An 18,317-nucleotide genomic window follows, 5' to 3' on the forward strand; every position below is an offset into this window, starting at 1 on the left:
AGAGAGAGAGAGAGTCCTCTCTAGTAGTATGAAACAAGTAAGGGTATTTTCGTCAAAACACAATACCCCAAAACCTAGTCTTCTTCCCCCACCTCCACCACATTCGTCATTTCTCTCTCTTCTTCTTCTTCTTCTTCAAAGCCGAAGGAAGAAGCCAAGCCAGCGTTGAGATGGGAACTCCAGAAACATCTCGGGAGCCGTGCCCGGACAGAATCCTCGACGACGTGGGCGGAGCCTTCGGGATGGGGGCCGTCGGAGGGGCGGCCTTCCACTTCATCAAAGGCATCTACAACTCCCCCAAGGGCGCGCGTCTCGTCGGAGGCTCCCAGGCCGTCCGCATGAACGCCCCCCGCGTCGGCGGAAGCTTCGCCGTCTGGGGCGGACTCTTCTCCACCTTCGACTGCACCATGGTCTACCTCCGCCAGAAAGAGGACCCCTGGAACTCCATCATCGCCGGCGCGGCCACCGGAGGCTTCCTCCAGATGCGGCAGGGCCTCGGCGCCACCGCGAGGTCCGCCGCCATGGGAGGGGTTCTGTTGGCCCTGATCGAAGGCGCCGGGATCATGCTCAACAAAATCATGAGCGAGCAGCAACAGCAGCAGCAGATGGTGATGGAGGATCCTGGTGCTGCTCTGCCTGGGATGCCGCAGATGGGCGGGCCTCCCGGCTCGGAAGAAACCTCCTCCGTTGGGTCGTGGTTGGGAGGGTGGTTTGGGAAAGCCAAAGAGCCTGAGCCGGCCAGCAGCGGAAGCGAGACGAAGGTCCTCGAGAGTTTTGATGCGCCTCCAGTGCCCTCTTTCGAGTTCAAGTGATTCTTATTCATTCATGTGGTAAGGAAAGGAGGGTTTTTGATTAGAAAAGCTAAGTAGTTGTATTTATTGGACTCAGGGATTTGGGTCAAGTTGGGAAACTAGAGGTTTTTATTGCTAATTTTGCTTTGAACCAGATGTTTTGTATGTGTTCTATCTTTATTTATCTTTTAAATAATCATACTGTATTTTTTACAATGTTGTGTTTTGAATTTTCACTTGGCAATAATGGAATGTTGTTGCTGCTGCTGTTTGTTGCTAATTTGGAGAGGAAGAAAACTTTGCTATCATTTTTGTTCTGCATTTACTTCCCTGGCTTACTCTGTCTTGTTCTGTGTTTGAAAGATCAAAGCTTTTTTAAATATGCTGGACCTTTGGTCTGATGGGTTGATGTTAATTGAACTATCAAGTGGAAATAGGTGTAAAGATTAAAGCTTTGTGAATTTTTAACACAGCTTCTTTCTAAGATCATGTAAGATGGATATTGTGGGGAGGTTCTGGATGTTTTCTTGAATTGTGATTATATGCTTTGTTTCGTGACCTGTGCAAAATGGTTTGAAATCTTGTCACTTGTGTTATGGATGGCTGCTACATACTCATGTTATTGCTCTGAATGGTCATTTGTAAGCAGGACATTTCCTGCCTGAACTAGGTGTGTATTAGTGCGCACCAACTTGGTTGTTTTTCCTCCCCTAGTGGCTCTATAAGGTAAGCCAGACTAGTTGTGGTTTAGGGTTTGTGCATTAGAGTTGCTGACCATGTGTGCTTATTTGCTTTTCTTGAGTTTATTATGTTTGCGTGCATCATGTTGATACAGGCCCACAATGTTTCAAAAAAGTAGGTAATGAATGGTTGGTTCTGGTATAGGCATCAAGCACTTACTGTATATCTTTTGATAGCTTGCGATTTAGAAGCAGGAGTTGCACTATTATGTGTAGTTTCTGTGTTTAGTTTATGCAGCTACTAATTCAAGTGATACCATTGAGAGAGAGCTGTGGCCAAAGTTGTTTGAAAAAACCCCAGAATAGTTGGAAAGTTATGGATTTTCACCTTGATTATGGATGTTTGGGACAGTGTAGATGATTTTTGTTGATATGTTGGTTATGTTACCTTGTAGCTTAATGCAGTCAGTAAATACACCACATGTACTCCAACTGTTGTGCTATTTTCTTTTTTTCCACAAAATGTGAAAACTACTAGGATGGCAAGCATTGTTAGTCTCAGACAATTAACTTTTCTTCTGTCAAAATCAGGTGTCTTTTGGATTGGTGTCCGACCATTGGTATTATCAAAATTTTATTTTTTAACTGATAAGTTTGATCCTGTCCTTTTAAAAAACGAGACCACTCTCCTCTCCCTTACCAAATCAGTCAGGGAAACTGGTCCAATTGCAGTCGTAGCTCCCTTCAAGTTAAACAAGGAACAAGAATTTATGATGGGGAGAACTGATAAAGTTTCTTGCTCTGACAGTGGAGAATTTTATATCATCCTCCAGAATTTTTCATCAAATTTAATCGTGAATTTCAACACACTCCAGCACCGATAAAACTATTCCTGCAAAAGAAGGAAAGAAAGAAGAAACACAGAATGAGGAAAAAGAAGGGTTTCACCAGTACCACAGGAATTTTGGGCAATCGGACAGAAAGGTACTCAAAGTTTGGAAGTGATCAATAAGGACCCCGAACACTCATAAACAGATGCTTGGACCCTTTACGACGAATTTCCGTCACAATTCAGTTAAATGAAACCACGTGTTGCTCACATGACCATAAAAACCTCCAACAATGGTCCTTTTAGTCATCCCTAGCCTCCAGTCCACTTCCATTTTCCCTTCAAACTGTACTGCTTTGCTCTTTTTCCCTCTCAAGTTTCCCTCTAAAACTCTTCTCCACCATTATTATCTATCTTAAACATCACCACAAATTGAGATTTGAGATCCTTTTCTTCCCATTTCTTGTAGAACCATATTTATCTATGCATAAATTAAGCAATCGAAATTGGGCATCATTCATATATCTGGTTGAAATAGCACACTTATGTATATGAATTTCTTGTATATGAAATAGCACACTCATCTGGTTTAATAAATTTCTTGTAGGTCAGAATCCCTCTTTGACATTGTAAGTAAACGCTTATGTACATGAACTAGGAAAGATATATATTCATATGACTACTGGGATTAGGAATATTGCCTTTATGGGAATAACTCGATCAGTTGCCTATATAAAGAAGACCTTGGTCCCTTGTCTAGCTATCGAGAAGCATACTGGAGATTAGAGAATATCACTCATTTGGTTAAGCCCCTCCTTCCCGCCCTTGGTTTCCCTGAAGCTGGAGGATGATGAACTGCTGGTCCTTCGTTGGCAAAGTGTACGCCATCCTCACCCTTCAGTTACTCGCCACCATCGGCATCGGCGCCATGGTCAGACTGGACCCTTCAATTTCCCACTTCTTGCTCAAAACCCACGCCGGCATTGCCGTCTACGTCCTCATCCTCGTGACGCCCTTTGTCGTGCTGATCCCAATGCTTTGTCTCAGACACCTCAAGCCGGTTAACTACTTGTTGGTTGCAATTTTCACCGTCTCTCTTGCATTCCAAGTCGGAATTACTTGTGTTTTCACTCGTGGGATGGTGATTTTGGAGTCTGTGTTTTTAACCGCTGTGGTTTTTGTTACTCTCACACTATACACATTCTGGGCTGCTTGGAGAGGCTAGGACTTTAGCTTACTAGGACCTTTCCTGTCTGAAGCCTTGCTTTGTCTGGTTAGAGAAAAATTCAGGTACCGTCCCCAAACTATGCTGCCAAGGCCAATTTGATACCCGAACTCTCAAAAGTATCAATGTGATACCCAAAGACCCAAATTGGTATCAACGTGATACTTCCGTCAAAATTTTCTAACGACGCCGTCTGTTTGCTGACGTGGCAAGCACGTGGGTCCAAAAAAAAAAGTGAAATGACAAATTTACCTTTTTTTTTTATAGAAAAATTCATCTACTGTCCCTAAACTATTTTGCCAATGCCAATTTGATACCCGAACTCTCAAAAGTATCAATGTGATACCCAAATACCTAAATTGATATCAACGTGATTCCTTCTTCTTCTTCTGGGATCTTCTTCTTCTTCTTCTTCTTAGGGTTTCGCGGCGCCAAGCAGCTTGGGGCTGAAGCTTCCAATCGAATCTGATACCGGTCGAAGAACCTGCTGGTGCTGAGATGATCAACGACCCGTCCGCGTAAATTGGGGTCGTCGAGCTGTTGGGCGAGACGAGGCGTTCAGCCGGAAGGTACCGTGAGAGAGTGGCCGTCGAGGCGGAGTATGTAAGGTCTCTGAATGGAAGGCGGTCCAGTTCTAGGGATGCCATTTTAGCTATTCTTCTTCTTCTTCTTCTCTCTCCTCCTCTCTCTCTCTCTCCTCTCATTCTCCTCCGCCCAAACCATCACTAACGCCGCCGAGATGGATTTGTAGCAGGAATTGGAGAGGATCTCGGCGGCGTTAGTGATGGTTTGGGCGGAGGAGAATGAGAGGAGAGAGAGAGAGAGGAGGAGAGAGAAGAAGAAGAAGAAGAATAGCTAAAATGGCATCCCTAGAGCTGGACCGCCTTCCATTCGGAGACCTTACATACTCCGCCTGGACGGCTACTCTCTCACGGTACCTTCAGGCTGAACGCCTCATCTCACTCAACAACTCGGCGGCCCCAATTTACGCCGACGGGTCGTTGATCATCTCAGCACCAGCAGGTTCTTCGACCGGTATCAGATTCGATTAGAAACTTCAGCCCCAAGCTGCTTGGCGCCGCGAAACCCTAAGAAGAAGAAGAAGAAGAAAATCCCAGAAGAAGAAGGAAGAAAAAGAAATGAAAAGAAAAGGAAAAAAATGAATTAGCAAAAAAAAAAAAAAGGTAAATTGGTCATTTCACTTTTTTTGAGACCTACGTGCTTGCCACGTCAGCAAACATAAGACGCTGTCAGAAATTTTGGACGGAGGTATCACGTTGATACCAATTTAGGTCTTTGGGTATCATATTGATACTTTTGAGAGTTTGGGCATCAAATTGGTCTTGGCAAAATAGTTTGGGGACGATAGATGAATTTTTCTAAAAAAAAAAAAAAGGTAAATTGGTCATTTCACTTCTTTTTTGGACCTACGTGCTTGCCATGTCAGCAAACAGACGGCGCCGTCTGAAAATTTTGACGGAAGCATCACGTTGATACCAATTTAGGTCTTTGGGTATCACATTAATACTTTTGAGAATTCGGGTATCAAATTGGCCTTGGCAAAATAGTTTGGGGACGGTAGCTAAATTTTTCTCGTCTGGTTATCTATGCTTTCATTCAGATATTTTACCCTCTGGGTAAGACCAAGGTGATGATATATGGGGCCTTGGGATCCATTGTTTTCTGCTTCTATATCGTATATGACACCTACATGCTGATTGAGCGCCACTCACAAGACAATGACTACATTTTAGCTGCAGTCGGCTTGTACCTGGACATCCTTAATCTTTTCGGCTTCCATATTGATCTTCTAAGCGGCTGTGATAATAATGGCTCCTGCGATTGCTGCAGTGCCGAATGCTGCGAGTGCCTAGGAGATATTGGTGGGGAATGTTTAGCTTAATTAACCACTGTTTGGGTTTTGATTAGGAGGAGAAGCTGTAAATCCCGATATATATACCACACGTAGTTATTGTAATGTGCTCATATTAATTGCTAGTGCATGTCATTTACTCATTTTTAACTCTGCTTAATTGGCCTTAACCATGGATTTTGAATTAATGTAACTAAGCAAGATATATTTACCCCAAAAAAAAAGGTCAGAAACCTCTTTGTCCTTTCTGTTTTAGTCTTACTGTATCTGTGGAGCATCTTCTTCTTTTATGTCCATGCATGGGTGGTTCAAACTTGGTTCATTCATCCAATTGGTTATCGAATTCCTTTGCAAACAATCACTTCATTTGATCGTTGGATTATTGAACTCTCCATCCCTCACAATGCTGCTTTGAAAAGACTAACTTATGTTAGTTTTCTTCTTTTGCATATTTGGAAGGGTTTTTGTCCATTTACCCCATTTCTAGAGATTTTTTTCCCACTTATCCCATTAAGTTTTTTTAATTCTCTCTTACCCAAAACACTCTAAGGAGGTCTTCCTTAATACCCGTTAAGATTTTTTTTTTGTTTTTTTTTATTTTTTTTTAATGCTATTTTACCCTCACCCCTTTGTTACTTACAGAGAGAGAGAGAGAGAGAATGGAAGAGAGAGAAACCATAGAAGACTTTGCCGGAGGCCAGTCACTGACCGCTACCCACCGAACTTTTCTGAAAACCTCACCGGAAAGGTTTATTGCCCCCAATAGACATCTATTGCCCCCAAATAGAGGGGCAATAGACGTCTATTGCCCCCAATAGTCTATTACCCCCCAGTAGACGTCTATTGCCTCCCGATAGACAGACATCAGCCATGTATTGCCCCCAGTAAACGTCTATTGCCTCCCAATAGATATCTATTATCCTCCAATAGAACTTTCGGTTGCAAGAATATGAACTAATCTCCCTAAATTTAGAAAAATAAAACTTTGTTTAAAGAAAAAAAAAAGATTATATCAATTTAAAAACGCTTATTGGCCTCCAATAGACGCCTATTGCTCCCCAATAGACATTCAATTTTTTTTCTTTCCTTCTGCATTACTTAAAAAAAAAATTTAAAAAAAAAAAAAACTGAATAGATAATTACATACACTACCAAACAAAATGAATAAAACAAGTCCAAATATTTGCCTTCAAACTTCGTTCTCAAAGTTTAAATATTTGTCAGAGACTAGTTTTTTCACAACAAGAGACAAACACAAAGAAAAGAAATCATAGGGGATATCAGTACCAACGAAAGCATAACGAGATGAAACTAGCGCAGGCAAAGATGCAGTTGCAGCATCTTCACAGATGAGAGAGAGGAGATTTAGCCTGATATTCTACCTCAACACCAGCGACTCCAAAACAATCGAGAAGAACTCGAGCCCGGACACGAAGTTCTCCTAAACGACTCGCTCCCGACTCGGCCATCCCCTCGCCGTCGACGAACACCACCTTTTCTGCATATTTGGAGGGAGATACAGATCGAAGAGAGGCTGAGAGTCGAAGAGGTTTATCAGAGCCAGAGGAGGGTTGAATTCGCCTGAGAAATGAAAGAGGTTGATCGATTCGAAGGTAAACCGGTTCTTCCGGTCGAGGAAGTCATCGAATCGGTTCAGCATAGTCAAGGAGGAGAAGAGTCAGCGGCAGTTGAAATTGCAAAGAAATCCGACGATAGCGAGAAGGTATCGGTTGAGAAAGCGAATGACTGATCGTCAACGTGGCCATGAGAGAGAGAGAGAGAGAGAGAGAGAGAGAGAGAGAGAGAGAGAGAGAGAGAGAGAGAGAGAGAGAGAGAGAGAGAGAGAGAGATGTAATTATTTAATTAGGTTGAGGGTAAAATTGTCTTTTTATGTTAAATGGAGTGAGTGGAAATGAAAATCTGTTGATGGGGTAAGTGGGATAATTTTAGCACATTTTTGTGCTTTTGGTCTATTTGGAAACATAGATGTCATTGTGCTTTAAACTTTGTTAGTCAAATTTGAATTCCTATAATAAGCTTAATTATATTATTCAAATACAAAACTAATTCAAACAAAAATTTGCTCAAAAGTCTCATTTCAAGATGTTCTCTCGATGCTTATTGTATTATGGGGTTTAGCACACAATGTCCCCTCTTTATATTATGCGGTTTCATTAAAGATCAAAATTTAAGGACAGCAGTACTAGCTCTATTTCAAAAAAAAAAACAAAAAACAAAAAACAAAAAAAAAAACAAAAAAATCACAAACACAATAACTTTAGGAAACTGCTATATGTACCTCCAGCGTGCAAGATTTAGGAGGATAGGTTCCACTGCCGAAATTGGCTCAACCTCCACAATCCGTTATAATGTTGACATTGGATCCGGAGTCAATAATTGCTCCATCGTCGCCATCGGGTCCTATGTCAATAATGGCTCTAGCGTCAATATTAGCTCCACCTTCAAAAAAATAGTTCTATGTGTCCACCATCGCTTACACTGCCACGTGTAAGCTATGACACAGCTTACATATGGAATTGGACATTGCTTAGAATTTATATACTGATATGCAAATGTACATATATTTTTATAAATATGGAATTTGATTAGAGTTTAAATAATATGTGTGTAAGCTGTCAATTAATTTTATTTATGGATAAGCTTATATACTATTTGAATTCAAAATAGAAATACAGTTGATGAGCAGTTAGAAATTTGAATAGGCAGTTAAGCAATGAAATCAGTTTCTTTATGGATGAAACTAATTTGTTGCATTGCTATATATATGTCAGATTGGTCTTTTCTGATGCACGTTTTGTTCTTGTCTTAGTGCCATAAACTAAGAGAACGTAAGGGCGAAATCAGGAGAAGGCTATCATGAACAACATAAGTACACCAAGTAAGCTTTCTAAATTTAATTCTCATATTCATACATTCTGCAGAATTAGGATTGAATTAGTGTTTTCAATCCCAAGTTTGAATACATGTTCTATTTGAAAACACTAGATGGAACAATTATGAAAGATTGAACAACAAATGCAATCCTATAATGACAAACACACACACAAAGTGTTTGCTGACGCAGTGTAAACCTCACCACTGAGGAAACTTCACTGCAAGGCTTACAACGTGGCTTACACGAGAATTAAATCCAATACGAATCAAAGTGATTACAGTTCACAAGTAGTGGTATTCAACACAACCACATTAACTAGCAACAATGCTAACTTGTTTACAACTGAACTATCAATTCTACACAAGATACTAATCGATCTTTGTTGCTAGAAGAAACTGAATGAGCCTTCTTATACAACCTTGTCTTGTAGCCTCACTGAACTCGAACACTATGCAAGTGAAGAATGCAATATACAAGCAATGAGTATAATGAACAACCAAAGAGAGTTTTGTAAGACGGTTTATGCAGACTATGCAACACAAATAAATTTCTCAATCAAAAACTCTTAACTTTAGAAATGCAGTTTCAAAACCATTTATAGAGGAAGAAGACTCCCCCTCAATCCGATCATATTGATCACAGATTGAGATAAACTTGGAAAGATTTTTCAAACATATTGAGAGACTCAATCAATCCTAACTGACAGCATGCAATCAATATTTTTTATCTGACATGTATTTTAAACAGGTTTGAATGCAGATAAGATTTTGAAAACTTTTCCAAAAATATCAATAAGATTGCATAACAGTTTAGATCCACAATATGAGCATCTACATGCAAAATGATATGATATGCAGATTACCTTAGGCCGAGATCAGTGAGTCCTTCAGGCTCTTGATTTCCATTGTCTTGACTGCACCAAATTGTTAGGTCATAATTACCTAGTAATTATTCCCCTAATCTTACACTTTTGCTTAACCTTTGTGTTATCCTAAGGATCATTTCGTATGAAGAGTGTAAGAGCTAGTTCGGAGTGGAAGGCTTTCAAATAATCGGTCCAAGTTTCTGACTAAAAGATGAAAACTGAACAACCGGACCTGTACGGATTCCGGCAACATTTCCAGCCAAACTACGGTGAACTAAGCTCTGAAATTTTACCAAGATGATCTACACTCATGGAGGAACATTTCGTATGAAGAAGTCTAAGGCCAATTCCGAAGTCTCGGTGGAGATTCAATTGAAGGAAGATAGGAGAAGAAAGTGCGCAAATTGACAAAAAAGAAGTTAACGGAGGTCAACGCCGGATCCCTGACATTTCTGGCCAAGAACATGTGTGCATGACAAGAAATAGCTTATTAGGGTTAGAGACTTTAGGTGGGAAGACTTTAGATCTAGGTTATTTTGAAATTAACTTGAAACATGACAAGTGGTCTCATTCTTACACCTTACACCTTTGTCTCCTATTTATTACCTTGTTTCCTTACACAGTGACCCTTCTACCCTTACTTTTTATTCTCCACGAAAATATCTATGGGCTTTCTAGGTCATTTCTATGTGGAGTTAAAGACTAGATCCATATTTTGTGCTTACACATTTGTCAATCACATCTAGCCCTTCATTTCCTTTGATCTCCACCCTCCATTCATCACTTTTGGCCTATAAAAGCACCCTCCCTTCATTTGGACGTTTTTCATCTTCTCTTCACACATCTCTCTTAGTTTCTTAGCTTTAGTTCATAGTTTCTTAGCTTTGTGTAGAGATAGGTGTATAGCTTCTTGGGTTCTTGGTTTTTCCTTACCAAAACCGAAGTATCTATACACTTTTGATCAATCACAACTCTAGTTTCATATATTCAAGCTTTGTTCATCCTAGTTTTAAGAGATTTTGTGGAATTGTATGGTGTTTTTTGGTTCCTTTCTCTTATTAGAAACCAAAGATACCATACTAGGAAGCATTTCTCACTTTGTTTTGCATCTTGGAGGGTAGAAAGTGTTCTTAGAGGTACGGTTTGGTTCTTTTTGGAATCAAACCCGTGGGTATTCTATCCTTTCTCTACTCTTCTCTCTCTTTATTTGATGCTTTTCAAGTTTATGGCTTTAGTTTATGTAGCTATGGGTTGTGAGTAGAATAAATTTAGGGCTAAGGTTTAGCCATAGCCAAACTCATGTATAAAATAGTGTGATGCCATGTTTTGAATCCTTTAGCTACTTTACTTCAATGCTTTCTTACATGTGTTTTTGGATTTGTCACTTAGAAGCATGTTGTAGCAATGAATGAAATCGGAAACTTAAGGTTGACAATCTTTTGTAATTGAGGAGCATGTGTAGCTAATAGGATGGTGGTCTAGCTTATTCTTACGGGAAGAACTAGATTGCTTGGGTCCTTAGTTCCTTACCTTAAAATTAATGCTTAGTGTCATGAGTTTAAGAGTCGAGAGGCCTTACGCTTTACGACATCAAAGCCCTTTTATGTTTTAGCGAATGTAAATGGGACTAAGGTTGTGTGATCTAGGTTTGCTTAGCGACATAGTTAGGTTGCATGATTAGTTGGTATCTTGGTTTTTCTAGCGAAAACCAAGGGGGAATTTATCAAAGCATGTTGTTATTTGAAAATGGGTTACAGTATATGCATGAGGGAGGTTAGGTGCAAAACCTATGCTCCTATTTATCTCATTGATCAAAGTCTCTATTTTATTTTATTTTTATTAGCTTAGTTTATTTTTGTGCAACTTAATTTACTTCATAAAAATTAAAATCAACCAAACCGTTCACTACCACAATTGTAAATACCATCCTCATGATCTTTAGCTTCCAAAGGGCTAATGTTGTGAATTTGTAAAAAGGTAGACTTTGCATGTGTTTTCTAGGTTTATTTTCGCGGTGATCTAGCTAGGGTAGAGTTACTCAATCCCTTGGGTACAATACTCTTACTTTTCCCCTTTACTAAAACTTGATCTCCTAATCTTGGAAGTAGGGCACATCATACACAAATTTGCACATATTTTCATACTTGTGATGCACCCACCACAAATCCCATGTCAGCTGCTGTAACTTCTTTGCTTGATCTTTAATCTCCTAGAGCAGCCGGGAAAGTATGAGAGAAGAGTTCTCCTAAGGCTTTGATTCTATAAACTCCTAGTACACTCAGGAGACGTTGAATGGGGACTTGTCAAAATACTTACAAATATGTTATGTTTTAATTTCATGATTTGATCTAGTATAGGTTCCAGTTTATGTGATTATGTTTTAGTACACATTATGTTCTAACACCACGACCTCTGAAAATCATACTAAAATCAATAATTACGAAGAAGCCAACAAACCGACTATTATGGGTATGCTTTCCCAAGTTTTCATAAGTTGGAGTGTCAAATAATGCAACGTTGAGTAACAAAAGCTTCGCCATTCCTTTTATAGTGAAAACAAGATATTTACTTTTCAAAACCAAAGGTTCGATTTTTAATTATTTGAAATACGAAATCTTCAAGGGTGGCTTGAGTTTCAAATTGGACAAGTTTGGAACCGAAAGCCTTGACTTCATCCAAAGTCATATGGAAGAGGCAAACGCAGTTGTTTCTGTGAGTTCATAAATGGGTCAGAACTCAGAATCAAGAGGTTAACTGAAAATTATGCTACAATTGGGTAATCATAATATTCCACTTTTATAATTAACTGCATCTTTGTGTGTACATTTTGACATCATTTCATCAAATATACTCCTAGTGGCTACTCCATAGCCTTATTCAACCATCTACCAAGCACACTAATTCAAATCTTTCCACAATTGTAGAAGCAATAACAACTCAATTATGCTTACATGCATAATACTTCATAATACGATCATAGAGGATGTGCGTCATGACTATTATGATGGTGATTCCGACGATGATGAACCTGACCCAAATAAGTCAAAAAGAACCCGGGCAAGAATTTATGATGGTCCAAATTTACCTCGCAACCCAAGAATCGGCCAAATCTCAATGGAGGAGTACATGCATCGTTATAGACTAATACGCTCTAGAGCTGCAAATAATGATCTACAACAAGATCTTATCAAGCACCTTTGGGCAACTAAAGGCTAATGACATCGATAAGCACTTACTTATGAGTGTGGTTTTTTTTCTTTGTTTTGTTTGTGTGTGTGGTTGTAATAATTGACAATTTATTGTCATAATTTGTAGCTTGTTTTCTCATTGTTATATTGGTTTGTGGCTTGTTTAATTATGATGAATAAAAGTTGTTTTAATTATCATCTTTTTTTAATGTATAACCCCAATGTACCTTGAATATAAATATCATTCTAACTTCTTACCAATTTATTTCTTAACTTGAAAATTACATCTTCATAACCTACGACAACTACCCATACTAACCTACAACTTTAAAAGTTTATTAACCCAAACATTTAATCTAAGCACAAATTTAAATTGATTAAATAAATTAAGCTTCATCTTCATCGGATGGCATTTGTGGACGATAGACATCGGATGTCCTGCTGGAATTTGGAAACAATTCACGTCCTTGGAGTTGGTGGAGAGCTTCTCTTTTCTTCCCATCAAGATAGTCCTTATTTCTTGGAGTAAAATTGATGGTTTGCATCATTAAAATAGCCTCTAACCTAGCAACCTCTCTTCGATCCTCCCTTTTCTTCTCTCTTCTCTTCCTTTCCTCTTCCGCCTCTTTCATTTGTGCCGCCATTTCTCTCATTCTGGCAACCATTTCTTCTCCAATGGCTTTGACTTCCGCCTCTTTGCCCTTTTGCCTCGTTTTTCTTGCGGCATTTCTTCCCATAGGCCTAGGAATTCGCGTTTGAGATGAAGTAGGAGAATCCTCATCCTCCTCCAAAGAAATTGAGGTGTTTCGTTGAACCGGTGTTGGACCAAATTGTTCTTGAGGTGGATCTTGAAACGTCACCCAATCTTTGCACAAATTATAACAATTACCAAACTTAAATGGTTGTCCTCCGGAGTCGTCCCTATAGAAACTCTCGGCTTGTCGTTGCTATCAAATTCAATCAATAACAAAAATTGTCACAAAATTAAATTACACAACAAACACTAAAAAAAATTAAAAATATATGTTTACAATTTTTCTCCCTAATAAATAAAACAATAAATTAATAAAAATAAAAACTCACTATATCTTGGAGATTTGCTCCGCTTTGATCCCTCCTTTAGGAACGCTTGAGACATTGGTGCCATTTGTTCATGTTTGGAAATATATGTTTTTTCCATTGAGAATTACAACTCTCTTCCGATCTTGCCTTCGGAAGTTTGGTGCCTTCATAATACTTCAAGTATGTTTGAATCGTGCCCAAAGCCCTTCCTTTGATTGGTTAGTACACTCTTCTCCATATCTTCCGAGACTTTGATATAAGCAATAGTAAGAGCTTCATCTTCTTTTGGCATCCAATTTCCTAATTTTTTTGTGGTGGAGGCCATTTTTGAACAAAGAATATATGAGAGAAATTGCACAATGAGAAACAAGTAGTATTGGAGTGAGGAGATAGAAAAAAAATATGAGTGAATGTGAGAAATGAAAATGGGAGTGAGAAGGTATTTATAGGAATATTTGGCAGATTTTTTTTAATTATTTTTTGTCAAAATTTACCGTTACATTCAAACTGAAAGAAAAAAAAAATTCCAACAGCTAGTCTTTAGCTGACATCAGCCATTTAATCTCAACCGTTTGGTTCAGATTGGATTTGGAGCCACCAACGTGGTCCCCACGAAGCCCAAGGGCTAAAGAAAGGGCTATCTATACCCCAGCTCGTGCCCTTTTAGCCCATAAAATCTCTTTTTTGTAATAGCATGGCCTGCCATTGGAGATGGAAAACACCATTTTTTGGGCTATACCAACCCTTTAGCCCCCCATTGGAGATGGCCTAACGTTCTCCATTCTTGTTCCTGGGGTTATAGACCTCCAACCTTAAATAGTGGTAATTAGCACCATCTCTATCATCGAACACATAGACCCTGATGAGAATCTGAAGAAACAACTGGAAATGAATGTTTAGGCCTAGCTTCCTCCAATCCTCATCCCCATGCACATAGCCATCCTCACAAACATTCACATCCTCATCTCCATCCCCATCCCCATGCCCATTAGGGAGAGCTGTAACATAAAAAACTCTATACCCTTGTGGCAAAGAATTTGGAGAGTTGAGTATCCAGCAGCTATGTATTGCATCAAGCACATCAAAGTGGAGAGCATTCCTTGAAGGATACAGATCAGCAAGGATTTCATTATAACATTCTCCAATTTCTTCTGCATCAGCAATATTACCCTGTACTCGAAATATTCGGAGCAACTGGTCTGTCATGGGGATGGTGTAGTACGGTTCGTAAGGCATAATTATGATATAGAGAGTATAGTCATTGTTTTCTGTGTAGAGACAGAACAATTTTGTTAATCTGTCACCTTTATTCCCCATATCCTCTGTGTCATTATTCCAACATACAATTTTATAATGCACTATCTCATTTTCATGTATATTCTCCTTCATAATCTGTAGGATCATTTGATAAAATTGGAAGACATCAGCATAATCATCTGGACGCACATGGTCAATAATCAGAGCTTCATACACATCTCCATTTCTAATAAGCCAACGTACAGAAACCACACGGCCGTGCCCACCTTCAACGTCATCAATATTTTCTTCTTGCTCTTCTCCTTCAACTTCTTCTTCTTCACTCTCACTCCCATCACCCTTAATCTCATCTATTCCTCTTCCTATATTCAAGGGAGAAAATTGTGACTGTTAGAGTATCAAGATGAGAACCTTCTTCATATCTCAAGATCTATGGGGCATAGCCGAGAAAGGAGTCTCAACTCCAGAAAACCATTTGTATTAATTTTTTCTTTCTTTTAATCGATCAAATCATCAAAATGTAAAAACAAAGCTAGTCTGACTAAAACAAAACTCTACATATTTCAAATCAGTATTTAACTATAAAAACAATGTCAATAAAGAGATGATACATCAGTTTTGAAATAAAAATCGATGTCTCGTTATACAGTGGATATTGAGTTATTAGGTTAGAATCAATGTAACAAAAACAAATGCACATGTGTTATTATATGGAGATCGATGTCTCGTATCAGTATGGACATCGTTGCAGACCTAAAAAATCGATGTTCGATAAATGAATGAACATCGCTGCATAGAAGGAAACGATGATCTACATAATAATGGACATCGTTCTTCTCCAAGAACTGATGTTGCAGTAAGCAACTATATCGGTTCATGCAATATGCGTAAAGGTAGATTGAATCCTAAATAGTGAGATATATGGCAAATATGCGTGAAGCTCATGAATAACAAGCAAAAGTTCAACGCAATCGATGTGTAACACATTATAAAATATCGTTTCTAGAATGAATAATGATGTTAAAATGCATACTTGTGCTGTTGGACCTATACTTTATTAAGCATTAAATGCTAGAATATAGAAGTTTGACAATAGCTAAACATACCAATTTGTGATCATAATAATCGTTTTACATTGATTCTAGATGCTTATCCGATGTCCTTTTTTTGTATGACTGATTTTTCATGATCTTTAACATCACCTACTAAGACATTGGTAGATTTTATTTAGTTATTTATTTTTATTTTTTTACATTGGCTAGAAACCGATGTCTATGAGCATAATTCTAGTAGTGCCACTTTCACCGTCAAGAGATGTTAATGTGATGTTGTTAAAGAGATGCATTTTTCATACACAAGTCAATTTATTTAAAATGCTAAGGTGAGAGTATATGTCGGATGGAGTCAATTTACTTATCATGGTAATCATACACCTAGCTAGTTACCTTCGCTATCGTTAGCCGTACTTGAAAAGAGATATGAAATCCAACTCTATTATTGTTGATGAAGAAATACAATATATATATCTAGTATAAATCCAAACAATTACACATAAATCTGGGATGAATTTTGAACCATTACATGACACTATGCATTTGCATGTTTTGTGCTCTTGAGATGGTTTTTTTAGACCAAACTTTTAATATTTTGTAGTTCACTTCAAGTAGGGTTCGATCCAAGACTCTAGAGAATAACGTACAATCTCATATTTCAATCCGAAATGACGGTGCAAAAACTTGTTAAAAGCTACGTTGTCGTCGTCGTGGTACATGCAGTATGTCACCACAATCTACCGGCAGTTCTGTCGGGATTAAGAAGAATATTTAATTTAAGCCAGTATGATACTAATTAGGGAAATGTTTAGTTAAGCTCTAATCATAACAATATGAGTATTGTTCTAATTAGGGAAAGGCAGAAGTATTGTTCTATCTCGTAGATTATGATAACAATACCCAGATGAACAGTTTAAGGCAAGACCATTATATTCAAACTACAAAGTTAACAAGGTCAAGATAAATACATATCAAGAGATGGTGCCCGGATGTTAAGAGCATAATGGATTAAATAGTCCAACACTCACTCTCAAGCACAAAGCTTGAGTTGCATGTGAAGCAGACAAATTCTTTCAGTTCTTTATTCTTGTTCAAGCTGAGATGTGTTGCTAGACTTTCCTCTAACTCCTATATCTTTTTCTCCTCCTCATGTTGAAGCTCGTGTTTTTCGAACATAGATTTCTTATCAAAATCTACTCCACAATGACCGCATTCATAAATCTTTCTCATCCTACACAATAGATCATCATAAAAATTAAAAAGAAAAATCATATATACGAGCAACTAATGTTTCCAACTCATCAATATGACCATATATAGCCAGAGGTGCCCAGGAGATGTGTGACTGTGCTAACATGTAGGTTTTGGAAGGGTGTCGATGATAGGATCTTGGTGTTTGGAAATGGAGATGAGGAAACATAGTGAAAGATTTTAACAGCGTTTTTGAAACGCCATTAATTTGTCTAGGAAAAACGACATCGGCATTTACGGCGTCCGGGGATGGCGTTTTTCAAATATCATAATGTATTTCTTTGTATTAGTGAGCTCTAAGTTCTCTCATGCTTGGCCATGTGATTTTCCATCTTTCTCTTTACGGTCGTTTCGAAATCACACTCATTACAGCAGTAGATCATGTTGCCTACACAAGTATAATTTGAAGCTATGAGATGCCTTCACTCAATTGGACCAGTTTTAAGTTGAATGTCAAATTTACTTGTATCTACTTAATATTTTAGTTTGTCTTAAACTTTCTTAATTTATTATACATTCAAAATTCTAAAAGTTTACAACCAAAATATTTTTAGAATTTGAAATATATAATAAATTAAGAAGGTTTAAAACAAACTATGTACGATAAGTGAAATTAGGACATTCGATCTCGATAAATGAAGTAAATTACAAGTGAAGTATTTTAAAGCTACCATATCCCAAAATCGTAATCCATTGGGAATGGTAATTGTGAATTAATAAAAAAAAAAAAGAGTCTAAGTATCTAATGTGTCTCTCTCCATTAGAATGATAGTGTTGAGAGTCTAGGTATCTAATGTGTCTCTCTCCATTCTCTTTGAAAGCTAGAGAGAGAAAGTAGATCTCGTTCTCTTCTCCCACTTCTCCTAGCTTAGATCTGGATCTCTTCGGATCATGATCTTGATCGCCTGCTAGAGGGTAGGGGGAGTGCGTTCGCCATTCAGACAACTAATCCCGGTGTTTAGTTTTTTTCTTTTGCTGTTTGTTTCCCAACACAATTATAGAGATCCTCTCTGATCCATGAATATCGCTGTGTCATCACCTCAATCCTCTTCCCATCCTATTTCTTATTTTTCTTCAACCCACCCTACCCAAATCCAGAAAATGTTCTTCCTTCCTTGGCCAACTGCAACAAGTGTCATATCTTCTATTCCGCCAGAAAAAAGTCCCCGGAACCGGATCCGTATGGTGTTATGGACTCTAGAACGACCCAGTTCCTTCGAGGGACAAATGTGTTCGGAGATTGGTCGAGATTCTACCATATGTGCCGGATAGAAGGTTTGCAGCTTCATGCTACCAAGTAGGGGAAGGAAGACGACGAAGGATCCATATCAAGCTCTCTGATGGCGGC

The 18,317-nt window shown here is 38.5% G+C and overlaps 1 protein-coding gene and 1 pseudogene across 1 annotated transcript; both read left to right on the forward strand.

Annotated features, from left to right (window-relative positions):
- Positions 1 to 98: 98 nt before the first annotated feature.
- Positions 99 to 1,007, forward strand: LOC133720431 (mitochondrial import inner membrane translocase subunit TIM17-2). The gene has a single exon (XM_062146723.1). It carries the CDS (start codon positions 171 to 173, stop codon positions 810 to 812), a length of 642 nt encoding a protein of 213 aa, XP_062002707.1. The 5' UTR covers positions 99 to 170; the 3' UTR covers positions 813 to 1,007.
- Positions 1,008 to 2,946: 1,939 nt separating this feature from the next.
- On the forward strand, positions 2,947 to 5,428 carry LOC133723182 (protein LIFEGUARD 2-like; annotated as a pseudogene).
- Positions 5,429 to 18,317: the final 12,889 nt, after the last annotated feature.

Source organism: Rosa rugosa, chromosome 7 (genome assembly GCF_958449725.1).
Source record: "Rosa rugosa chromosome 7, drRosRugo1.1, whole genome shotgun sequence".
In the NCBI taxonomy this organism is placed as follows: Eukaryota; Viridiplantae; Streptophyta; class Magnoliopsida; order Rosales; family Rosaceae; genus Rosa; species Rosa rugosa.